This window comes from Anguilla rostrata, chromosome 4 (assembly GCF_018555375.3).
Source record: "Anguilla rostrata isolate EN2019 chromosome 4, ASM1855537v3, whole genome shotgun sequence".
Taxonomy (NCBI): domain Eukaryota; kingdom Metazoa; phylum Chordata; class Actinopteri; order Anguilliformes; family Anguillidae; genus Anguilla; species Anguilla rostrata.
Window position 1 is genome coordinate 12428722 of NC_057936.1, and position 25576 is coordinate 12454297.

The window sequence follows — 25576 nt, forward strand, 5'->3', positions numbered from 1 at the left end:
GTCAATTTATGATCCTTTCTTACAATGTATGTAATGCCTTTTTTTTTGTGGTCTGAGCTAATCAGACTATCTCAGCCAGTTGTGTTGACTTGTCTACATCCATCTACACACAGAGGAACCCTACTGACAAGGCCTACTTCATTGCCAAAGAGATACTGACCACGGAGAGGACGTATCTGAAAGACCTGGAGGTCATTACGGTGGTGAGTGCCATTCCGTGTCTGCAGGCATTGCTCAAGATTGAAGAGCATGTTGCAGAATGGTCAATTTTATGCGTCCCTGCTTTTTTCAGTGGTTCCGCAGCGCTGTGATTAAGGAGAACGCCATGCCCGAGGGCCTGATGAACCTGCTGTTCTCCAACATTGACCCCATCTACGAGTTCCATCGAGGGTTCCTCAAGGAGGTCGAGCAGAGGCTGGCTCTCTGGTCTGTCTCTCCTCTCCATACGCATTCCAGAAAGGCAACGCATCCAAAGAAAACAGGACGGTGGGAAGAACCTAACGGCATAATGTTTGTTCTGTGTTATCACCAGGGAGGGGCGCTCTAACGCACACGCGAAAGGGGACCACCAGAGAATTGGCGACGTGATGCTGAGGAACATGTGTGCTCTGAAGGTAGGGCTGGAGTTGCAGAGGCACGGGCAGTTAAAGGGACTAGCAGACAGCTGTACCTCTGCTGGACATTTAATTTGTTTGATAGAGACTTGACAAACCATGCACGATTAGTATACACTTATACTAGACTGCACCTATTTTACCTGGGCTGGGTAGTGTTCAACTTTGCTGTAGTTGAGTATTTCAGAAGTTAGCATTCATGCGTCTGGCACCCCATGCATTTGTCTCAGGAGTTCACCAGCTACCTGCAGAAGCACGATGAGGTGCTGACAGAACTGGAGAAAGCCACCAAGCGGCTGAAGAAGCTGGAGGCGGTCTACAAGGAGTTTGAGCTGCAGAAGGTCTGCTACCTGCCCCTCAACACCTTCCTGCTCAAGCCCATCCAGCGCCTCATGCACTACAAGCTCATCCTGGAACGGCTGTGCAGACACTACCCCGCTACGCACAGCGACCACGAGGACTGCAAAGGTTAGTGTGTGCAAATACACGCACACACACACACACACACACACGTGCACATGCGCACACACACATGCACCGCATCCACGTCAACTGCAAGGATCATTGTGCTCGCACGTGTGCATACACTAGCAGCTCACTATGATTTTGCCAGGAAATGTATGGATAGTGTTGAGATGAATTACCTTGCAGTACTGACTGTCTGTTCATTTATCTAGGATATCTTCAGGCCACCCTCCTAGTTCTCTTCTTCCTTCCTCGGTATTAAATGTGTGCGTGGGTGTATGTACGTGTATGTGCATGCATGTTTTCATGAATGTGACTGCCTTACAGAGGCCTTGAACGAGGTGACTGAGATGGCCACCCAGCTCCAGAGCAGCCTGATCCGGCTGGAGAACTTCCAGAAACTGACGGAGCTGCAGAGGGACTTGATTGGGGTCGAGAACCTCACTGACCCAGGGAGGGTGAGTCCAGCCCTATCCACAGCCTAACAGCCAGGAGGGAGGGCGTGATATACTATATTCCACCACAGCACATCCAGGCATTCAGCAGACAAAATAATCAATGTCCATCTGTCAAAGTTTCTGCCTTCACTACAGTACAGCCATTCTTGTTTTCTGTGCTTGGTATGGTAAATGTTGTCACTTCCATATTTCTCATGGTTGTAACAACCACAGAATCCGAATGTGCGCCCTCCACTGGTGTGAAGTGTCACTACAGGAACACTCTGAAGCCGCAATGAGAATCTAAATTTGTATTTGGCGCCGTGTTCGTCTTGGGTTTGATTTTGGCTGAGTTTGGCTTCTTAGCAAGTACACACCCAGCTTAAGTGTGCGGAAATGCCAGATCCCCGATAGCTTTCTTTCCTTGTCCTCTCTCCTAATAGCCAGGGCCATATGGCTCTTTTTTTTTTTGGATCTTCGATCGGATATGGCAAACGTGCAAAATGCAAATTGGGGTTTTTCAACACAACAACTTGTGGGCATTTGTTTAGTTTTTTCTTCTTCTTCCTCTTTCACTGTTTTTGGTGGGACCGAGTTAGTTTTCTCCAAAATGGGGTGTGACATTCACAATGACGCTTCAGTGACATGGTGGTCCGTAGACAGCGGCTGTTTCTCTAGGCAAGTCTAATGCCTCTCTGCTTCCCAGGAGTTTATCCGGGAGGGATGCCTGTACAAGTTGACAAAGAAGGGACTGCAACAGAGGATGTTTTTCCTGGTGAGTAAGCATTTAGAATCAAGAGTTTGTATCCGAACGGTCCCCTTCTGGACACCACTGGTTACATTGCGGCATTACTTTAATGGTCTTTTACCAATTTTATTTTTGTCAGTTCTCAGACATGCTGCTGTACACCAGCAAAGGGGTGACTGCTACCAACCAGTTCAAAGTTCATGGCCAGCTGCCTCTTTACGGCATGATCGTGAGTACCAGCATGCTGTCTGTGTGACTCAGGCTACGCTTCATCTCACTGTGGTTCGTGTATCCCTCGTGTATGGATGTCTATGGGAAATTGGTTATTAGTCGAAATATTAACTAGTCATGGTGGTGCTTATTGAGAACAATAACCATGGGTTATATTGGTGAAAGTGTTTTGAGTTTTTTGACAAACTGGATGAATGGTCAATGGGTTATAATCATTACTGTGATAGGCCACACCCAATCTGAAATTAATTGGCTCACAGCTCCCTTAGGTATTGTCCAAGTATATATTTACCAAGTATAGATTGGTTAGGTACACTAAAGTACCAAGTTTGGTGGAAATTGAGCAAAATTAGCTAAAAGCCCATTATGGTGTGTTTGCACGCTCCTTTACATCCATGTTCATTTCATTCCAAGGAATATCCTGACCAATTTGTTGTGAATTGGACTATGGGTATTGGAGTTCTGGTTCTTACATGAAAGAGGCTTCTGTGTAACTTTTGATTATAGCGCCACCGTGTGGTCAATTAAGGCAATATTTGAGGGGGAGCTTTGTGTCACACATTTGTGATGAGTGTGCCAAGTTTCAACTCTCTACAATTTACCATCTCACAGGTAATCAAGCAAATGTACAGTGAAAAAAATATAAATAAACCATAGGAAAATAATAGGGGATTAGCCCTATGTCTCTTTAGGACCAGGTTAGCAGACCCCTACTTCACATGCAGAAGGTGACAAGAACTATCATTACTCATTCACGGAATTGACTTTGTTTGTGTTAGGCATGTATTTTTATGTAGTTACTTACATGAGGAAGAACTTGTCATTTTGTTGCCATTAGTGTGGATCATGTTACCCATTTTATGTGGATCCTGTTACCCACCTCTGAGGGACTGTCCCAAGCAAAGGACAAATAAGAGCCAGAATTGGATGGCTGTGTACAATGAGATTAAATCTTAGCTCAAATTCAAATGTTATACATTTGTTGGTATTTGAGATCCTGAGCCTTCGGGTAGCCATGTTGGATGTATTTGCCTATTCGGGAAGCTGGTAGACATTTTACATTCTGTCTTCTTTAATACCTGTGTCCCTCAGTTGTGTCAAAAAGTGTGGAGTGTAGTGTGCGGTATGTAGTGTGGAGTGGGGTGTAGGGTAGGGTGTAGGGTGGAGTGTGGGTGTAGTATGGATTGTAGCATGGGGTGTAGTGTGGGGTGTAGTGTGGGTTTTTGTATGTATTGTGGTAGTAGTGCCTGGGGTTTTGTGCAGTTAATCAGCCCATCTCTGCTTCACTCCTGGCTGCAGCTCATAGTGCTGGACGCACCGGTGAGTACTCAGTGGCTTCCTGTTCAGTAGTCAGACCTACAGCACCCCTGCCCCCCCACCCCTCCCCGTGCTTGTGTACAGTCCAGCGCACTGCTACATAACTGTTAGGTACAGGTACCACTGTGAGTCATAAGTGCTCTTCATGTGGAATCAATGAGGAAAGCAATTTGATAGTATGGTAGTTTGTGTAGAAAACACACACGTGCACAAACACACACGCACATGTATACAATATTTTAGGATTTTTAAAATGTATTTCTATTTATACATTTCATACCTAAGAAATACAATCTGCAGAGGGTTAGACCACGAGCAGCAAGGTCAGCTCTGTCAAACACCACAGCCACAATCAGCTGTGCTGGTCACATGACCTACTGTGTCCCCATCCCCAGGTAGAGGAAAGTGAGAATGAGTGGTCCGTGCCCCACTGCTTCACCATCTACTCTGCGCAGAGGACCATCGTGGTGGCCGCCAGGTGAGTGTGGATCTGAATCAGCCCCACGCCTCTGAACTTTCCATAGCCACTGATCTGTACAACTGCCCGGTAAACCAGTGTGAAGTTGCATGTACAATTTAGGTTGATTCGTATAGTTAGTATATTGCTCTCTGCTTTCAGCTCCAAAGCAGAGATGGGGAAGTGGATCCAGGACCTGAACATGGCAATTGACATGTCCAAGAAGTCCCATGAAAAATCTGATCTCCTCATGGACCCCAGCCTGTCCAATCGCTCTAACAGTAAGAATTCCCCCCCCCCCCCCCACACACACAAACACCCGTTATTTACGTCAGCTGCAGCGTTTGAGAACAGAACAGCTGAAGTAGAAAGTGCTAAAATATATATTTAAAGTAATTTAGGGAGAGTTTTAGAGGCAAAGCTGTCTTCGGTAATTTTATGACATATACAAGGTTGTAAAAGAATTCCCCCCCCCCCCACCTGAAGGTTAGTTTGCTGCTAAACCCCCCCCTGAAGGTTACCAACACCTGAAGGTTAGTTTACTGCTAAACCCTCCCTCCCCCACCTGAAGGTTAGTTTACAGCTTAACCCCCCCCCCCCCCCCACCTTTGTTGCTGCTCCTCCTCTCACGTCCACATTTTATTATGAAAAATTGGATGTCCTGCGGCACTTTTCTTTTCTGAGCTTGGACATTTTAAGGGGAGAAGAACCCTACAGCACAATCCTGCCTGCTGGGGGTTTTGTGTGGTGTTCACGGTGTGACAGTTCTCCTGACAGGTGCTGGTGGCGGAGGTAAATCCCTTCAGAAACGTGCGTGTTCCCCTTAGTTTATCCTGTCGTGACCTAGTTAATCCCCCTCCCACGCCCTCCCTCCTCCCTCTGCACCTCCTCCCCCTCACCCCCTCCTCGCCAGCAGGGTCGTCAGACGAGGTTTCTCTGGAGCAGGAGTCTGAGGATGACACGCACTCCTCCCGCGGTTCCCTGGACAAGCAGACACACCACCGTGCCAACACCACCATGCACGTGTGCTGGCACCGCAACACCAGTGTCTCCATGTCCGACCACAGCCTGGCCGTGGAGGTACCCCTCCCTCCCTCCCTCCCTCCCTCCCTCCCTCTCCTCCTCCTTCTCTTCCTCCGACTCCTCCCTTTCCTCCCCCTCTCTGCCAGAGACACACTCCCCAGGCAGAGCACGCAATGATGACTTCTCTATCCTATGCGCACTTTTTCGACACACTTTTTGTCACCCGTTGATCGAGATGCTACCTAAAGTCTTTGATCTTTCGGATGTACGATAATTTTGCAAGAGTTCTCCTTTATTTACCTGTCAGTTTTGATGACCTCTGTCACCAGAACAACTGCATGTAAATGGACCACATTTTTGGTTTCTGTCTGTACAAGCGCTAGGTACTTGGACGGAGCTGAAAACAGTTACAGATTGATATGTAGAATTATTGACAGACGTAAAAGGTTGAGAGCTAGGCTGCTCTCTAGCTCCACCTTCTGGATTATGTGATTACTGCGTCCTGTGCTCATATGTTACCAAATTCCAGTAGTTGATATTGTGCGATCTATTTTGTCTTACCAAATGATTTAGCTGCTATTGCAGATCACATTCTGGTCTGTGTCTCTGGCTTCCAAAATCAGCCCCCCTTTATCCCCACAGTCCTGTCCCCTGCTTTACAACTCCGCTTCTGTTCAGCATTTTCCTTGCATTCTCAAATCTCTCCAGTGCTTGGGTGGGAGAGAATTCTCTTGCGCATTTAACAGCTATTTACTGGGAGTACTGTGCACTGAGTCTTACAACCGGTAATACTAGGGATAGACCGAGGCCGTAGAAATGTTTTGTCAAAAGAGTACTCGCAGACAGGAAGGTATGTATTTTTTCTACCGCGGTCCTTTCCTGGTTTGCATGAAGATACGTTCATTTTTTTTCCCTTCTTGGCTAACAGCTCACCACCGGACCCTGGAAAGACACTGACCCATCTCGCTGTCGCCTTCTGCTAACTGCGCTAACACTCCTTTTGTCTCTGTCTTTCTCCTCCTCCTCTCTCTCTCCCCCTCTCGCTCTGTGTCTTTTCCATTCCCCTCTTCCACGATGCCCGTCTCTGCCGGCTCTCCTCAGTCTTCTGCTCTCCGGCCATTTCCCCAGAGCTGCCCCCGCGTTACCTCTTGGGTCAGGGCCAGCGGCCTAACACCATCACTCACGTGTGCTGGTACCGCAACCAGAACCTCTCTCTCTCTGATTACCTGCGCATGAATCAGGTACACTTCTGGCCCCAGAGCTCCCTTTAACGGCTTTGCACCAGGCCCTCAGCTTTCTACTGTAACCTCTGCTATACCTCACTGCTGTGCTACTTTTGTGCCTCGTTTGTTTCCCAAGCGAGTGCTTTATCTGGTCAGTTGATTTCATCTTGTACTCCATGTAATGTCTCCGGCTCATTTCTGAATATTGAAATTAAAGAACATGCCTCGCTAAACCTTCCCTCAAACATTCACTCATTGAAGCTGGAAAAACGAACTGTACACAGTACAGCACTAAACTGTATTGTCTTGCAGTACATAGTCTCTTACCTAAATCTTCTCTACCTACCCACCTACCCCATCTCTTCCTGTCCTGTGTCTCCCTTCTCCAGAACCAACTATCCGGGTACCTCTTGAGGAAGTTCAAGAACAGCAACGGCTGGCAGAAGTTGTGGGTGGTCTTCACCAACTTCTGTCTGTTCTTCTACAAGACACACCAGGTACTGCACCTCGCACACCATAGCTCAGCCCAGCGGATCTGGAGCTTTGAACCAGCCCGCGCCCACTCACTCAGTTTTTGTTTATAGCCGTCTTTTTTTGTTGGGAAGCAGTGGCGGTTAGTCAGTCTGATTTCTATTGCCTTTGTGAAAGGACCTCATTAATAAAACTGAGATATCGACGTGCCTGCCGCGGACCGCCTGACTGAAGAAACAAGGTGCCGCTCGGCTCCGCGCTCCCCGCCTGTGATTTATAGGGGGCATAAAAGCACTCGCTGCGACTCTGAGGTGGCCTAAATACTTAACACTCGCTTATCTCCGAGACGAATGAGGCTCCCTCTCTGCTGGGGAGTACAGATGGCTTCCACTGGGCTTTTTTTGCGTAAGCAGTTGCTCTGATTTAAAAAAGTGAAGGATGGTGGCTTTCAGCTCGCTGGGTGGGAAAAATAACCCCGCCGCGAGGCTATCTATCTTCATCCCTCCGACGCGGCGCGTCTCTGACTGTTTGCCTTCCCCCCGGATGTAGGACGACTTCCCCCTGGCCAGCCTTCCGCTGCTGGGCTACACGGTCAGCACCCCGGCTGAGACGGACAGTATACTTAAGGAGTACGTCTTCAAGCTTCAGTTCAAATCCCACGTCTACTTCTTCCGGGCAGAAAGCGAGTATACCTTTGAGAGGTAGGGAAAGCCCACCGTTGAATTTGTGGCTTCTGCATCCAGTATGTTTTTTGGAAGAGCACTTTCTTTTTTTCTGTTATCTTTGCCTTAGGTCCAAGCTGAAATGGGCTATGTAAACTTTTATTATTATTTTTTTTTACGGTTTAGAAATAATGCGCCCAATTCAACAATCAACTGTCAGGCAATAGACAGGACGAGTGCATTTAACTGGAGTCAATATGTTAAGCATTTAAAAATGTTAAAACAGTGATTCATTGCGATGGTGGTATAAGGGACTATGCCGTTGTTCCACAGGTGGATGGAGGTGATCAAGAGTGCAGCCAACGCTACTGGCCGAATGAGTATCCTCATCCCCAGGGACCCTCCAGAGATTAACGGCAACTGAGGGTCTCTGTAGGCGGAGCTTCTGGAGATGGGGGTGGGGCCTCACAGACTCCTGGGAGAAACTATTTTTGGTTTTTATTATTTATTATTATTATTATTATTATTATTATTATTATTATTTCTGAGAAAACGGCTCTCTCGTTGGTATTAGGTGTGGTTCAGTAACAGATTAAAAGACTGGAAGAAGTCAACATGTTTTTTTTTTAACGCCACCTGACTTGGAACTCCTAATTTCAGCAGTGCACCTGTTTCATTGCCGCTGCATCCACAGTTCTGTAGGCCGCTGCCCGTCTCTCGAGTCCTGAGTAATGCCTGCTGCCACCGTTTCTTTCCACTGCGCAGCTGTTGTACCTGAGGACTGCAACACGTTACACAGCTGGCGCAAGACAGACTGCGAGCACTGAATTCACAAGAGGAGTCATTTTTTTGTTGAAGGACTGAAGTAAAATTGGGTAACATGCAAAAGTGAAGGACCCACACCCTGACATACACTGGTGTGTGTGGTGTGTGTTACACAGACCAGATCAAATGTTGCCAATTTGAAAAGACTGAAACCTCTGAAAGTTTACCTATACCACCTGTGGCAATTGACTGCAGTAAACAACTGAGAATTGCTTTGGAAACTGAAATGGGACCAGCTTTATAATAATCCTTTAGGAAAAAAAGAAAGCCACACGTTAAGTCAAAGAAGAGGTACATTTGCTCAGGGAAAGCATGGGGTATGGTGCCCTGAGCTGAAGTCTGTAAAAAGACCGAGGGGTGCACAAATCTCGACTCTAGTGTGAGGGGAAAGTGTAGCACTGAGGCACACTGTGCCGTGAGACACCGCATGTGGAAACAGTAGAGGGCTGACAGGACACCATGTCGGTGAGGACATTGGGAAATGCAGGGAAGCCGTACGTACGTCTGATGGAAGGTGAAGAGAGAGTAGCTGAGCAGAGAGCGTTTCTGACGTTGCCGTCGCACCTCTGGGGAAAAAGCCAGAGTTGGAGGGATTTTTGGCTTGGGATGGGTGTGAGGGTGTGAGGGTGGGGCTGCATGTGGGCCTTACTTGGTGAACACTGCCGTTCAGACAGAGGTGTGAAGATAAAATGAGAGCAGGGCCTATTGAAGCAGTAATTTCTCAGACTGGTTTGGTAGTTAAACATTTATGGTCTGATTGGTATGTTATGTAGAGCATGACTTTGAAAGAGACTGACTTTAAAAGAAGTGATGTCGAACATTTTTAATGCTTGCTTTTATAACTAAGGCATTCTGAGAGTGTAATTTGTATGTTATTTATGACTATTCTGACTGAATACTGAGATGTATTAAAGATAAAACCTCAAACCACTGCTGTTAAAAGGAAGCAAATGCAGATTGTGCAGAAATATCCAAATGTACAAGTACAGAAATATTTGTTGACCTACTATTTTTTTTATTCTGAATTGTGACAGTACATGCTCAATGCCATTTCTGGGAGAATTTGCTTATTTATTTAAGCAGAGTCATTCAGGAAAAAAGTGAAATGAACTAAAACCAAAAAAGATTGTTTAAAATCTACCACTAACAGGGTCATTCCCTCAGGCTAATCAAAGTGACCTTGTGTCCCCCCCTCCCTACTTATCACATTTGTGGGACTTCATTAACAGTGTTGTTGCATTTAAAAAAAAACTGTACAATTGTTTTTTTCATTTTCACTTAAATTTTTTATTTTCAGCATTGTATTCAGTCATACTTACAATGGCCTAACTTAGTAGCCAGGTTTATTGTTTTATTTATTTCAGTCTAACATACTGTTGGTCAACAAATGGTGAACATCCATTTATTGCCCAATGGAACATTGTTGGTGCACCAGAGGGGAGTTTGAAAGGAGAGTACGATGCATTTCAGTCAAAAGCAATTGGGGCAGGCTTAAAATCCATTTCTGGGGACTGGATACCCAAGAACTATGCTTTTCAACTGATGTGGCCATTATTCTCATTACTTATTGTATAACCGAAAATTTGACAGTGATCCTCAAAAGTGAGTGTTTCAATAGCTGTCTTTGGGGGGTCAGATTCCAGAGGAAGAGTACTTGGAGCTGCAGTTGGCTTTAGATGCTTTCACGTGATTGGTTGGGAGCTGTAAGAGCTTTCTGTAATTGCATGCAGTATTCTTTATGAAGGGCCTAGCAGTTACCTTAAGATGTATATCTATTCCATCCGTTATATTGTTTTCAAGACAGATTATTTGCGGTCAGTAAGTTTGAAGCTGTTGTGGCACATCTACTCATGAATAATGATTTAGTTTGTTTTTTGTACAATATTATATGTTGCATTTCTTTTTTAAAACTGCTTTTGCAGTGTGTGTTTAAATAATGGCTAGTGCTTCATAGCACCAGTAGTATGCCAGGTCTACTCATGGGGCATACTGTGTTCGGTGACTGGGTTCTGTGATTTGTTGAAATCCACTATGCTTTTCTGTACCCATTCTGAACACACAACAAGGCAATTAGCCGTGCTTAATTGAAAAAATAAAGCCAGTCCAAATGAGTTTGGTGCAGGCAAATTAACTACATTTAAACTGAATGGATTACACTTGAAAGAAGCATAAAGGTCTGTCTGAACACACTGGTACAGCAGTGTCTGTCAGGTGCACTGCACGCAGTGGGTGAGTTATTTTGCACATACAGGTTTTCACAGTATTTTTAGTACATAACAGGCTTAAACAATTAATATGTTCATCATTTTGAGAATGCCAAAATGTTTCCATTTAAAGAGTAATGAGCACTGTCACTAACAGGAAAGCATTGATGTCGTACTGAGGGTACAAACAGTATCATATTTTTTAGTTTATCCAAGCTGCTCTCCAAGTTAAACATTTAAAATATTTCATTTGAAATAAAGTTTAGTTCTTCAGTAAAAACCTTTATAATTGTCATTACATGGAATACATACCTATGTCCATTTTTCCTTCTGTGAGAGCTTTTATAATTGTCAATGGGAGTTTACATCCATATCAATTTTCCCTTCTGCACCAAGGCCAGTATAAGCGGACACATCGTAACTCATACACAGTATTTCATACTGCAATTCTCGATGAATCGACGTGAAATGTCACATCGTTAGTAACAATTAAATCGCTATGGTCATTCAGGTATTGCTGTGGGAGGACGTTACAGATTGCTCGACGGATCACTCGCTGCTGGAGGTCTTAATTAGACATGGAAACCTGGTCACCGAAAGAACAGCGCCCCCTACCTGTAAACTGTGTATAAATCAAAGTGAGCACAAGTTGCTTTACATTGGCTAATGGTGAGAATTCAGCCCCATATACCGCCCCTGTTATAAAGTGCAGCTGCATTGTAGTCTCTGTTGTATGTGAGGACTGGAATTCTCTCTCGCTCGGTCTAGACACGAGGGGCCTGTGGGACAGAGCTCCGAGCATCACCGCCCCCCCACCCAAAAAAAAAAGAAGAAATGTAACTTCTTTATCGGGGAGCGTTTAGAAACCGGTCAGGGGGCTCCGCCATGCACCCGTCTGTCCCCACCTTGCTCATTTGATTTATTTCCTCCTCAAGAGATGTTCTCACTCTCTCATGACTTCCTGTCTATTTATTTAGTAGCGTGTAGGAGTCCCGTTCCTGCAGACCCTGCATGTTGCCGATCAAACGTTATTTCAGTGAAAAGACGAATAAAATTTGGACTTTAACAGCAATCCTGTCTCTGCTTTCTCTCCTCTCTGGATTTCCCCTCCCCCCCTTGTTTTTGCGTGGCATCGACCTCCGTCGCATGTAACCAGCGTGCCGGGTGGGCCCGGCCAAGAAGCACATAACTAGCGACCCGCCTTCACCTCCGTTGAGTTTATTGGGTATGACATGGCCTCATGGTTTATACACAGCCCCTGAAATTTGTTTTTTTTTTAAACATTCACAGTTCTATGACGAAAAAGTGTAAAAATATTGGATTGTAAGCTCTAATTAAAAGGTCTGTGGGGAGTGGAAGGGGGTGGTGAGCAGGAGAGCTCTGGTCTCTGGGAGCCAGAAGCACCTGGGACTGGATGGGCAGGGAGGGGTTTGTCCAGATGGTTTTCCCAGGGTGGGGGGGCGGGGGGGGGTGGTGGGATGGCAGCCACCGGGTCTCACCGCGACGAGGGCGTGGTGTTCCCGTTTAGTGAAAACCTGGCGGGGGGTGGAGAAGAGAGAGGGGGTCAGGGCGTGGGGAGGGCATCTAAGGACCTTCATGAAAGCATTCTGACTTTCTGTGGGGATTTGCCATCGTCAATGTGGTGGTTACATAGTCTCCCAGTGGAGTTTAGATCAAATAGTCCAACTGGGAGAATAATGAGTAATTCTGAAAAACAGATCTATGATTCATGTCTAACTAATCCCACCCCCCCAAAGTTTGTAATTCCACATTTCCATTACATCAGCGGTAAATTAATTCAATTAGGTTGCCTGTGCTCTTCAATGAAATCAGCTGGCCTCGCAAAACAATCTTAAAATTTCATTAATTATATGGATGACTTTTTCTTGGACGTTTCAGATTTTCATCTCAAACTTCGATAGCCTCGATGTTGTGGCTAAAGCTTGGTTAAGTGTCCGTTTCTGGGATAAACCGCCTGGTTTCTCCCCGTGCCTCTGGAAACCCGGGCGGTCGGCCACTCACATGCGTACTCTCTCCATCATGTGCGTGACCAGGCGGTCGGAGATGCCCGGGCAGGACTCCTCGGCCAGGCTGAACGCGTTCTCCAGCTCCTCGACGGCGCCCAAGCTGCCGCCGCCCGCGTGCCGCTTCTCCTTCAGCTAAACACAGGAGTCAACCGGGACCACGGCTCAGTCAGAGGGGCTAAACAGACAAACAACCGGGGCTTCGAGAACCGCTCGATGGGCAGAGTCATCATTAGCGATCTGATCCACCGATCTGAAGGAAAGTGACTGCTGTGGACGACAAATCTTTTTGGATTGGTTTTGTTGGCAGCAACCGGGAAGCTCCACCAGTCAAGGCCATAATTTCAACCCATATCATTTTTCTCGTGTTTTTTCCCTCTTTTTCTCCCCAGTTTGGAATGTTCAAGTCAGGCTCACACTGCAGCCACCACTGTTGACTTCAGAAGCCAGAGGGGAAGCATGTGCTCTCCTCTAATGCATTCGATATCACCCCCTGTTTCTTATCACACCACAGTTTGCACGTTGAGCTCGCTCAGGCATGACTTGCATGATGAACAGTCACTGGTGCCGAGATGATGCTGTCATCACGGCTGACTGAAACCCTTCCGTCCCTGGGCAACACTCGACCCAATTGTGTGTCGCCCTACGAGGCTGCCAGCCACAGTCGGCATTTGGATGGAATGGATTCCATACTAGACCCATGGATGGGGTCCTATCCATGCACTAGAATGGTGCCTTAACAAGATGAGCCACACAGCAGCCCATTTCAGCCTTATATATGACTTATGAAATGACTTCATCAAATACTGTTTCAATTGGTGTGGACTGAATGCTGTTATCAGTGTGACCAAAAGAGATCCTATGGACTGGCCAGCGACTGCTTCAGATGCTATCATTCAACACATGATGTTGCTGATATCTTTACTGATGTCAGCATTGAACTCTCAGATGGTCTTTACCTCTCTGAAGATGGGTGTGATCAGCGATGAGAGACACTGAGACTTGGGCTGCCTCTTCACTGCCTCTGTCATCTGTACAGAAAACAAGCAGATAGCTCAATTTCCATACTTGGCTGACCTTTTTAAGACACCTGCTACAGATAGAAAGCACTCGAGGTTAGAAAGACAAGAACTTCAACCTCGCAACTTCTCAGAAAAGATCTTCTGCCCTCTTAATCATATGAATAATTCATTAAGATGACAAATGATTATTGCTAAAGCATGCTAAGTCACAGGTGGGCTCCTTTGCTCTAAGGTCCAGTTGTGTACCGCAGAAGGAAGAGCTGTTTGTCTGTTTGTCATCACGCAGGACTGCCCTCACCTTTGAGTCTGAATTGTTGAAGCTCCTCTGCAGTTTGTTCAGGGAGCTGGGCCGCACTGTGGGGAAGGTCCACATGGGACACTGGTCCCTGTCGTCCCCGTCACCGTCCCTGTGTGGGACCGCAAACGGTCAGAAGCTCTCGCACACAACGCAGAGCATTACCAAAAAAAATGCACAACTCCACGCTGCTGCACAGGGAGAGGTTTAATTACGGGTTAACCGGATGGGGGAACAAGCAGTGAGGTGCAGGTAAGGCAGGACGGGAAATGAGGTGGAGGTACGAGCGGGAAGGCCTGACGGATACGGCGCACGCACATGTCCGAGTCGTCGGAGCTGGACTCCTCTCCGTGGCCCTCCGACTTCCAGCGGCGGTACCGGTCGATGAGCTCCGCCAGGTAGGACGTCTTCTTGGTGTAGCGTGTGATGAACTTGTGCTTCAGCAGCTCCTTGGCTGTGGGTCTCTACGGAAAGGACAGCACTGTGAGAGGCAGAGAGCACTGCAGCACACATTCCAGTTGGTAAGCTCTGTATTATTTGAACTGAACACTCTTTTAAACTGAACACTGTTTTCCCCACAGTTAAGGGCTGAAATGTTCAATTTTGATTCATCTTATGAATATCATTGTGATACATCTCATGGGGGGCCCCGCCAATGACAATAAGTTACCTGTGGCAAAGGATGTTCAGTTAACCTTGACCTGGAGGTACATAAACCAATACAGCTCTGGAAACTCCCTTTACCAACCAGAGTCTCCTCATGTACAGAAGTAGAGAAGAAGAAAGGAATGCGAGAGCTGACCATCTGGTTACAATGGAGCGTCTGTGACTGAAACGCAGCTGTCTGCGTACCGAAGCTTCCCTGTAAACGGGGCAGGAATGAAGGCCGTACTCACGAATCGGGGATCTTTGTTGAGGCAGGCCTCCACAAACTCCTTGAAAGGCTTGCTGTAGGTGCCCTCGAGGGTGGGTGGATTGTTCTTGGGAATGAGGAAGAGGACCCTCATGGGATGCAGGTCTGAGTTTGGGGGTTCCCCCTTCGCCAGCTCGATGGCTGTGATTCCCAGGGACCAGATGTCCGCCTGCGGTAGAACACAACTTAAATAGCAATCTTCACGCTTTCTGTGTTTTACAGCAGTTTTTCCACTGCATATATTTTTAAATGTACTCAAAGAGCAATTTTCTGAGTGCTCAGAGTAAATAACAATGTGTAAATAAACAGTAATAATCGAAAAGAACAGAGATTAAAGGTAAAGATAACATTATTCAATATTAGTCTAGAACATAACACACAGACCGCAACCGAAACTAAAATAAAAGGAAGTGCAAGAAGCAGCGTTTATGACAGGAAATGGTCAGATTACAGCATGGCCTGCTGAGGGTGGCTTGTTTTATGGCAGAGATAACAGGCCCAAAATACAATGCATCTGGGCAAGCTATTCCATAACCATGAGTCAATACTGGAATGAACTCCGAATGAATCTAAAGGAACAACCAGCAGTCTCGGCGACAGTGCAAAAAAAGGCTCACTTAAGACACATGTTGCCCGTGCTGCACAGAAAGGTAAAAATCAATCAGACCGTTTGGTTTCAAAATACAGCCAGAAGTGTTTCTGCTAATGAAACCACTCTGACTGCTTTGAAGAAACCGAAACCTGTTGCAGACAGTGCCGGCCTTCCATGGTAGTACTTTGTCTCCGGCAGGCTGGACTCGGACCCGCCACGCAGAGAGCAGAGCCGGGCTGCCAGCTCACCTTGAAGTCGTACGCCGACTGCTTGATGACCTCGGGCGCCATCCAAAAGGGCGTGCCCACAAACGTGTTCCTCTTGATCTGAGTGTCCGTCAGCTGCCCGGCCACCCCAAAGTCCGCCAGCTTCACGTCACCCTGCTCCGACAGGAGCACGTTGGCTGCTGCTCGGGGGGGGGGCGACGACAAGGGGAGGAATTTGAGGAAAGAAAAGCCACAGGACAAACGCAGAGTTCGGTACAGCCCTCCAAGGCCGCAACATCGCATATGCCACATCTTTACTTCAACTGACAAACATATGGCAGAATGTTGACTTCTAGTATCAGAATGGATAGAACTGAATAAATGACTATATTTTCAATAATTTAAAAGACGATTTTGCTTTAATTACGGACCGTGTTTGGATAACAGCATTAATGTACAGATGGTATGAGCCTATGGTGAATATAGACAGCAATGAGGTGCCTGGCTCTAAGAGACTGAAAGGGACTGAAAAGTGCGCTGGTTTTGGCTGGGCTCAGTTCCCTGCTTCTGGGACCCTGACAGAGCCAGGCTCGGACCTTTGATGTCCCGGTGGATCTTCCTTTCGGAATGCAGGTAATCCAGCCCCTTCAGGATCTCCCTCAGGATGGTGGCGATGTACGTCTCCTCCAGAGGCCCCGGCTTCAGCTGCGGGAAGAGAGCGGTCAGAGTCACCGGCAGTTCGAGCGATGCGGGGCTAAGCTCCGGCCCCCGTACAGGGGGTGACAATGAGCACTTACCAGGTCTAGGGCTGAGCCCCCTCCCAGATACTCCATGATGATCCACAGCTTGGTCCCCTGCAAGAACACAGTGTTGCTGTGAGATCTGTGCCAGTGGTACAGGGAAGTAGAGTTCAGCTTTAGTGCACAGCCTTATTTACTGACCCGAGCTCTGCTCAGGCTTCCTTAACTGAGCCATTTTTAATACACATCATATGTACACTCAGCCTAGCTTAGCCATTCAGCTTAGCTTGTCATCGCTTCATGAACATTTTACCATTCCAGCACTTTCATTGTTCTCAAAAAACAGGTAGGGCTCACATTCAAAAAAGAAGAACCATACATTTACATTATTTGGGTTCCTCATTAAGTTACTGGTATCAGGGTGAAGCTGGTAAGCACACGTTTAGGCATTCAAGCCACCGTCTGTTCTAATTCCAAAATGGCTGTTAGCCTGTTTTGGCGTCACATGTTAATATCAGTAAATGAACAAAAAAGAAGAAGAAAACAGGTGTTATTTATGTGTTTTTCAGTGTGAGCCCCGCCTATTATTTTTCAGTTACGGTTAGATGCACCAGGCTGATTTTAAGCACAGTTCATTTTTAATGACTCCATGTTTGTTCAAATGAGTTTTGATCCAAACCCTTCCCCAGCACCCTCATTATTACACATCCATCCAGTCATTTGCCTCATACTATAGATCAGTGATAACCAACTCGGTTCCTGGAGAATGGTTTAGTTGAGCTGCTAATTAGTAGAGTCAGGTGTGCCGAATTAGGGTTGAAATGAAAACCTAAAAGATCGCAGATCTCCAGGAACAGGGCTGATTGCCGCTGCTCTAGATCCTAGCAAATAAACATCTGGTGCTTCTAGAATGGCTTGGAGGTCGGCTGCAGACAGCAGGTGGGGTGAAGGAAGCACCTTGAGGAAGGAGCCGAAGTACTTGGTGACGAAGGGGCTGTCGCACTGGCTGAGCACGGTGATCTCCTGCTGGATGTCCTCGATCTCGTCCTCGGCCTCCTCCAGGTCGATGATCTTGATGGCCACCACCTCCTTGGTGCGGTTGTTGATGCCCTTGTACACCTCCCCGAAGGAGCCCTTCCCAATGCGCTCCAGCTTGGTGAAGTACTCCTCTGGGTCCAGACGAGAGTTCTGCACGGACGCACACAAAGAGAGAGAGAGCAAGAGAGAGCGCGCTTAAACCAAAGATGACATTATCAGTAGGGTGTTGAAGCTCTCTGAACATGAAGGCTTAAAGGGCAAATAAATCGAGATTCAATGTGATTGCATTTTATTGATCCCCCCCACTGTTGAAAGGTTAGAAGTAAGACTGCAGGTGGTCTAGATATTTTACTTGCCGCGCACTGTATCTAAAGCACGCCTCTTTGACTCAGCTACGTCATGACGACATTGAGAGTGGGTGTAGCTGCCCCAGTGATGCACAATGCATCCGGAGGTATCAAGAAGACTAATATTTTGAAATTGGTGTTTTTGTCATATTGTCATTTTTTCAATTTTTAGCTGGCATTTATTAACGGAAAATGTTTCAACACTCAGAGGAACTCCTGAGCTGAACCAGGAAGGAAGACGATGCATGTGGTCTCCATTGTGATAAACGGCCTACACTCACACTATTCTAAGACACACACCAAAGTCAAATTTTAGCTGGGGTTTACTGGAACCTAATAAAAATGAAATACTCCCAGTGCAAACACATTTGCACTCAATTCTAATCTAAAAAATACAGACTAATATTCAAAGACATACTGCAGCCTACATAACATTACTTTATACTACTGACTGTTATACTACTGACTGATTATTAAAAAGTGTGTTGAAGGGAAAAGATGAGCAGGATCTTAAACTGCCATGGTCCAAAGGGGGTGTGGGGGGGGGGTTTCCTAAGGATGTCACAGTGTCTCAATACCACCTTTGGCAAGTGACTAAATGTTGGTGCCAATGATAAACCTGATATTCAGCGAGAACACCTCTTCCACCTGCAGTTACTAGGCAACCGGGCATATACACTACACATGCACTGTCACCGTGGACTGTGCATCTCTTTTGCAACTCAGGGGTTAAACGAAACCTTGTCCTTCTTATTTATGTATTTATTTACTTTTCAACTCAATATACAGTTTTATTTTTCCATATCATGTAGACAATTTATTCAACTGAAAATCTGAATCAATGGTATAAAGAAACAGTACTTTTGAAAAAGCATGTACTTTAGTTTAAATGGAGGGGGCATTCTTGAGTGATATTCAGCATTTCACATTCATATGATCATACATACATTTAGCTACCTGACAGACACACCATTGTACAACGCCATAAAGCCAAACTGCTTCAGACACCTCCTGACTAATTTGTATTTCCAAAGCCTGACTCAGTCACTCAATTACTGAAGGCTCCAGGCTGTCAGCATGATGTAAGTGCGCACGAGCGCCAGCAGTGCATCGTCAGCAGCCTGCTCTTTGTGTCTGCGGGGACAGGTCTGAGGGACAGCCGACGATGTACATGCCGGCTCTGCTGCTGTCCTTTTACTGCAGAGTCATCCTCAGCCTCCAGGCGCAGCCCGGACTGCACGTCAGTCCAGCTCACCTGCAGCCGAGCAGAAGGCCGCCCATCCCCGTCAACAGGGGCTCCGTTTTCCCACCGACGCGCGTGCAGTCGTGTACGGCGCTCGCCATCAAGTTTAATCCAGGCCACCACCCTTCCGTAACGATCGACGCCCTCAGCGGGCTAAAACTCAAAAAGCAAGATACGCTGCTAAATATAGGTCCGTGGCCCTTTAGGTTTTTTTTTTTCGCCCGTTTACGTAAGCGTGCTCGTGGCTCGCACAAGACGGATGGCGTAGGGAGACGCTGCGGTCCTCATCGAGCAGCTGAATCACGGAGCTTCACGGGGAACGAGTGAGTCAGCGGTACACGCCGTCCGGCCAGCGAGACTGATAACCGGCGGCGCCGCGCGCAGACAAAAGGAGAAGCTCCGCGGCGGGTAGCCTACATTTCTCCCACGCAGGAGCGACGGCACCAGCGGCTGCATACAACTCCTGATAACCACACCGCGGGCCCCCCGGAGATTAATAGCCTATTATAAGCCTATTATAAGCGTGTGGGGTGATGCGACGGTTAACAGGGTGGGTCACCGACAGCCTTGAGAAACGGGGTGAGATATTTACGTGCTGTGGAAGAGGATGTAGGCTACAAATTCAGGACCACTCTCCACAATCTAAATATATGTATACATTTGCAGGGAAACAACATAATGTAGCCTATCAACACTTGATAAACTGAAAATTCATACCACACATGGATGCTAAATATATGAGTGTTTTCTCATCTTTAGGCTACTTAAACCCTTAAATTCCACTGGCCATGAAATTAGACACCATCATCTACCAATAACATTGTCTTAAATTATTGCTTTTACTGGTCATTGATTAAAGATGCAGTGTAATAGCCCATATACTGATGTAAAGCTTAGACTCTTCATACTTTGATGCAAAAAAACCATGTCTCAATTGGTACAACCACTAGAGATAACAAAAGAAATAACAAGGCAGTCCCCCCTTCCCAAAGGAAGGCTGAAATTGACGCACCTGGTTGATGATTACGGTATTTTATAATCCAAAAACTGTCCACAACAAAACAAACAGCTGCTTCTCTACTGAGATTTACTTAACAAATTACCCCCAAGCCAAAACAAATAAATCCACTCTTTGTACATAGACTAGGAAAAGTCAATGCATTATTTCCCCTTGAGTAGAATGCCTTTTCAGGAGTACCAAAAAACAAACATTTCTGTAGATGTAAAAACAATTTCAAACAGAAAAATTGCCATTTTTCTAAATAAGCAACTTCTTACCTTACAAGCTGTGAAAATTACCTCGATTCCATTCAATTTCAGACATTCCATTGCTGAGTTAATCATCAGAGAGCAAGACCATACCTGAAAAATCGTCTCTCTCTATGATCTAGCCATCATGACTGGAAACACCGTTATATGTTGCAGTCACCTGACAGGCTCGTATTCTTCAAGATCATTTCACATAGTTTGCATATGCAAATTACAGGGCTACAGCTGGTCCCCCCTCCCTCCCCTTCCCCTGACAGTTGAGCACAAGTACATCAGAGGGCGCAGCAACGGAAAACCAAGTGGTTTGATTATTAGTGTGTGCAATAAGCAACCATTATGCACAGAAGCTCTCCAAAAGCATACCTTTTGACTGAAACACAGGGCTTAGCCAAAGAAGAGGGAATGCGGATTGTGTGGTTCCAGGGGGAAGCACCCTTGATAAAATTAGCCTAACTTCCGGAAGTGGAAGATGGGTGGGGAAAAACAGATGTTCACAATGTTCCAATTTGGAGTGGTTTGGGGGACACTTGGACCCAGTTTTGGTAAAAACACATGTCAAATGCTACTGCTTTGTTCAATCAACTCCAAACTTTTTTCCTAGTGTTGTAAACATCATGGGGTATGATTGGAAAAATAATCTGGTTTCATTCAGTATCATAAGTACAGGTAACCACTGCTGAAAAAAGAAAACACAAATTATTTTTGGATTCCTTTTATTGTATTTCAGAATAAATATGTCCTGTATGTGGATCAAGGATCATAGGATCAGGGGATTTGGTCATTTTGGTACATGTGTGCTCTTTATTTCAAGCCAGGACTGTATATAGTTTTGGAAATACTGGGGTTTATTTAAGACAGCAGCGTTTTTTTGTAAGGGGTTAAATTTTAAGCGGTTAAACAACTTGTAATCTAACGCAGGCCTATTACATGAGTCACTGGCAAATCACCTATATGACTCCTGGTTTCACAAACTGATAATGAATACAAAACCGAAAGAATAAAAAGGGTCTCTTCCGCCTAAATCATGTGGTGCTTTTGCACCGCTCTCATGCACAGTAGAATTTGGGGAATAAAATCCAGTTATTTACACGCATTCAGCAGAATTTTACGAATTTAACGTTTTCAAGCCAATTATAACGGTTCAAATCCTTCTTACTGGTATGGATTGCTGCAACAATTAGGCGCTAGTATTATGTATAATTAAGCGCTGTATTATTGCGCTACTGAATAGGCCCAATGTGTCTGGACGCGTGTGTGACTTGAGCATGCACACTACGGTATCCTGAGCCGCAATATTTTTATGAATGGTGCGCAGTTCAATCCCACTTGGATTCCACACATGTTGACATCATATGATCAAAGTTCAGGAGATACGCCCTGTCCCTACCGGTGTAAGTAGTGTACTCGGGGCCTTTCACAGTAATGAGCCTTTTATGCTCTTTTAAATGAGCGTGCAGGGCAGTAAAATGAAGGAAAGGACATTTTAGGAAAGGTTTCCTTGTCCGTTCTTTTGGTCAGCACGTGTTCTCCCAGCGTGAAGAGCAGATGTTGCCCCAGGGTGTCCTCCACACTCCACTCTGCATGGAGTTCCCTGACAGACTCACTCCTTTTGTGTGCATTACCATTCAAATCTGTTGCTGAGGCGATGCAGCAGGAAAACAAATCACTGCTTTTTGAATGGTGTGTGGCCAACTTTGGCAGGTACAGTACACACTATCCCCACCCACAGTAAGCTATAGTTCATGCATAGTCTGGAGCCACTATCCAGATTTTTGACACCAGTATTCCACATATATATATATATATATATATAAACACTCCAAAAAAGTAATTCTGCCCTTCCCACAAAAACAGTCCACACACTCTACAAGAGATAATTCCATGTTTTTTTTTTTTGCCTATTTACAAGATGCAAGAAGGCTGCTGGTGGAATTGGCTGGCTTTACAGGATCCAGCCTTGGGTACAGCCCCCAAAGTTTGTTTTGGGGTAGACTCTAATTTCAACTAAGGTCAGCTGGACAGGACTGATTAAATGGAATATGAGGCTAGGAGAAGTATCCATCTAACAGGATTTATGAACCGCATAAACAAACTATTTTTAATCAATGACAAAGATGTACTAAAATATGTATCGTAATGGCCACTCCACTCACTGGTTGTCCTCATTATCTTTCAGGATTGCACTTATATTAGTCTCATAAAATTAATAAAAATGATAAGCTCACCCGGAAAAGGTTTCGATAATATCACCAGCCTGCCATGAATAGTTATGCCACTCAAGTCAAAAGAAGGCCATGTAAAATGAATGCCAAATCCAAATAAGTTGCAGATAACATTGCAAAAATGGCATTGGTCCGAAATATTTCAGTAATTAGTCAAATATTTATACCGATCAATCAAAGATGTCTTATTTTGTCCAAGAGTCAAATGCACCAATGATGCATGGGACCCAACCCCAAACTAGGAACAGGCTTAACTGAATGTAGGCTACTAGCTACTATTTGTCAAACTTATCTCAAAAGTCAAACACCAACTCAAATTACTCCCCAATGTTCATATAGGCCCTAGAACAACACTATAACTACACTAGAACTGCACGACAAACAGAAAATTATTTTGAGACAAAAATTGGTAGACTGTCCTTTGCCTAAAGCTTATATTCAATTTTCATATTTATACGTACAGCTAACTAACGCTTATATTGATGTCTAAACTGCTTTGAAGACACGCCATGTCTCAATTCACATATAGTGGGATACATGTTATCAACTACACACTAATGTCGAAATAATGTCAGCGTCCAGCCCATCCCTTCCAGGTTCCCATCCAAAGTACAATACCAATGTATCGCCAGTTAAACCAAGTATTACAGTTATTGCCTGTATTCTATCAAGCTCGCAAAGTATAACGTTAAATATTTTCTGGCTGTAAACCTAGCAAGCTCACTATTCACACAAGTAATCTGCTTGTAACTGGCAAGCCAAATAGCCATCAAGCCATCCGCAGAAATGAAACAAATAGCTAGCTAGCACGATAATTAGCTAAATTGTATATCAGTGTTCCACTGAACAAGTGCATCCCTTCCCTTCACTTTTCTAAGAATGCCTCTAGTTAGCCAAGTCGTGACAGTAAAAGCCAATGCGCTCACCCATCGCATTTGCAGAATTTGCTCCCCAGCCCCCCTCCCCTTATTTGTCCTCCCCCCAACCCCCCTTAAGAAAGGACCCCCAGAATTACCTGGTTCCTCAAGTCCCGGAGGTGAGCCATAACGGCAGGCTTGTCAGGAGGAGGAAAGCCGTAGCCCTTTCCGTCAGGAAAGGGTGATTGTCGAATTTTTCTTCAGTGTTTTGTCCTCCTCGTCAGAGACCCTGTAGCCTAGCCAGCTAGCAAGCTAGCTACATAAACAGCCTCCCTTTCTGTCACTCCACCTTGTTTTCGGGTTCGATTTGCCCGCTTGTAAAATTTGCAGCTCTGCCGAAAGACTATCTAAGTATTGTGTGACTCCATGTATCAAAGCGGCAGCTGTCAATGGATTTTCAGGTTTGTGTATCAATTTTTAATTCTTATCTGGAGACTCGCTCCTCTTTTAATGCAAAGAAGGGACACAAATGAACACGCATGCGCGAGTCACTCCTACGAGGAATATTGCTTCTGGGAATTGTATTTTTTGCACAGCCTTACGAACTGACTGATTTGAAGAGCTGAAAGGATAACTTTACAATTACATTACAGTCTTTGTAGGTTCTGATAATTTTTGTGCGACTTGGCATTCCAAATGCTTTTTAATCACAACATTTTAGTAGTTCTGTGTATTTAATTTTTAAACCAATGTCATTAACAGCATTATATATATATAGCTTAATTATAACCAGATTATCTAAGTTAACACAGAAAAAAGCCTGCTAATTCAAGTTACAGCAACTGAATTATTGATATTATTTTGGTGATTCTTTCATGCAGACAGATTCTTGTCTTATATGATCACTTAGTATGTCACATGAAGACATGTCACCATAGTTTTTAATAATAACCTAATATAATTAAATAATGGCTGGCTGGAAAAAAGAATTTGAACACTTAATACAAAAATAGGATCAGTGACATCACAGGAAAACCACATTGAGGTGTAGTCACAGACAGTAAGTTTGGGTTGGGAATATTGATATTATTCAAACAGTAGATGGCAGCATTTCTTAACAAGAAATCACACTTTCTCAACAAGAAACACACTGCCACACTTCCTTAAAAAAAAAAGAAAAGAAAAAAGAATCAAGCACAAGAATTTTCTGTCCAAAACAAAGCATTTTAATTGGTTCAAATCAGCCATGATTAATGAGATGACCTCACCCATTTCATAGTTCATTGAGAATCAGCTTCCCATCACTGCAGATCAGTAATATATTCAGTACTACAGCCCATATTTGAAATACATATGAAAATGTATAAAAATGTATTTAAATAATTAAACCGAAAGGGATTAGAGTAGCAGTCAATGATACTCTGTATTAATATTAGTGCTTATAAATAACATTCCATATATACTATAGTCTGGTAAAGCACTCCTAAAATGGTGCAGTAATAATTCACAGCTTTCACAATACTTTACAATAGACTGTCTGAGTATATACTTCAGAAACTTCCAGCCTGTGTTTTCTACAGATGTACATTGCTTCACTTGAATGATTTTTCTGACACACCTGTAACTGGCTCATCTGTGTTTGGTATCCTGGTTTTTATTTTCTTTTGATAGTGTCACACAACAAACACATTCGTAATTAATTTCTCTGGCTGATTTCTCTGGCCTTTATTTACAGGTAAAAACAAAAGTTAAAAGCGAATAAAATTTTTAATTTTTATAGTCAGTCATTTATGCTGGTTTATTTATTTTGAATCCAAACCTATATGAACTGTAATTCACAAATGAATTGACATGCAACAGCCTCAGATATACAGTATAGGTAAACCACATAGAAATTATTTCCAAAAACTGGATTGAAAAGGAAAAACATTCCAGCAAAAGCTAAAATGAAGTATATGGCATATACTTATATGATATAAAATGAAGCTGTTTTTTTTTTTTTTTTTTTTTCATGTGAACCGCACAAGTAAGATCGGGCTGGGAAAACAAGGGGCCGAGAGGGGAGAAGAGGACTGGAGGGAAGGGCATTCCCTGGGCAAGCCCAGACAAAAGGCTCCATTCCAGGGAAAGC

At 44.9% G+C, this 25576-nt stretch overlaps 2 protein-coding genes across 10 annotated transcripts in view; one reads left to right on the plus strand and one right to left on the minus strand.

Moving 5' to 3' along the window:
* Positions 1-10376, plus strand: part of farp2 (FERM, RhoGEF and pleckstrin domain protein 2) — a 49570-nt gene extending 39194 nt beyond the window's left edge. For 2 of the 8 annotated variants that reach the window (XM_064330700.1, XM_064330705.1), the window contains exons 15-28: positions 114-203; positions 293-426; positions 533-614; positions 845-1082; positions 1407-1537; positions 2223-2291; positions 2404-2493; positions 3795-3815; positions 4208-4290; positions 4432-4550; positions 5183-5349; positions 6905-7012; positions 7536-7687; positions 7982-10376. In XM_064330700.1, coding sequence (XP_064186770.1) covers positions 114-203; positions 293-426; positions 533-614; positions 845-1082; positions 1407-1537; positions 2223-2291; positions 2404-2493; positions 3795-3815; positions 4208-4290; positions 4432-4550; positions 5183-5349; positions 6905-7012; positions 7536-7687; positions 7982-8072 — 1575 coding nt within the window. In that variant the 3' untranslated portion in view covers positions 8073-10376. Of the gene's footprint in view, positions 1-113; positions 204-292; positions 427-532; positions 615-844; positions 1083-1406; positions 1538-2222; positions 2292-2403; positions 2494-3794; positions 3816-4207; positions 4291-4431; positions 4551-5182; positions 5351-6357; positions 6534-6904; positions 7013-7535; positions 7688-7981 lie in introns of those variants that run through there. The other 6 variants (XM_064330707.1, XM_064330704.1, XM_064330701.1 and 3 more) reach the window with 6 other exon arrangements.
* A 1498-nt stretch (positions 10377-11874) lies between these two features.
* Positions 11875-23983, minus strand: stk25a (serine/threonine kinase 25a). 2 transcript variants are annotated; one of them, XM_064330710.1, is made up of 11 exons: positions 23604-23983; positions 17427-17657; positions 16527-16583; positions 16326-16434; positions 15772-15929; positions 14915-15100; positions 14337-14482; positions 14022-14130; positions 13661-13732; positions 12700-12836; positions 11875-12212 (listed from the first exon to the last, which is right to left on the minus strand). In XM_064330710.1, the coding sequence occupies exons 1-11, from the start codon at positions 23631-23633 to the stop codon at positions 12173-12175; spliced, it is 1275 nt and encodes a 424-aa protein (XP_064186780.1). In that variant the 5' UTR covers positions 23634-23983; the 3' UTR covers positions 11875-12172. The 2 variants fall into 2 exon arrangements, with proteins under 2 accessions (XP_064186780.1, XP_064186779.1); XM_064330709.1 differs by lacking the exon at positions 23604-23983 and adding an exon at positions 20376-20510.
* Between the last annotated feature and the right edge of the window lie 1593 nt (positions 23984-25576).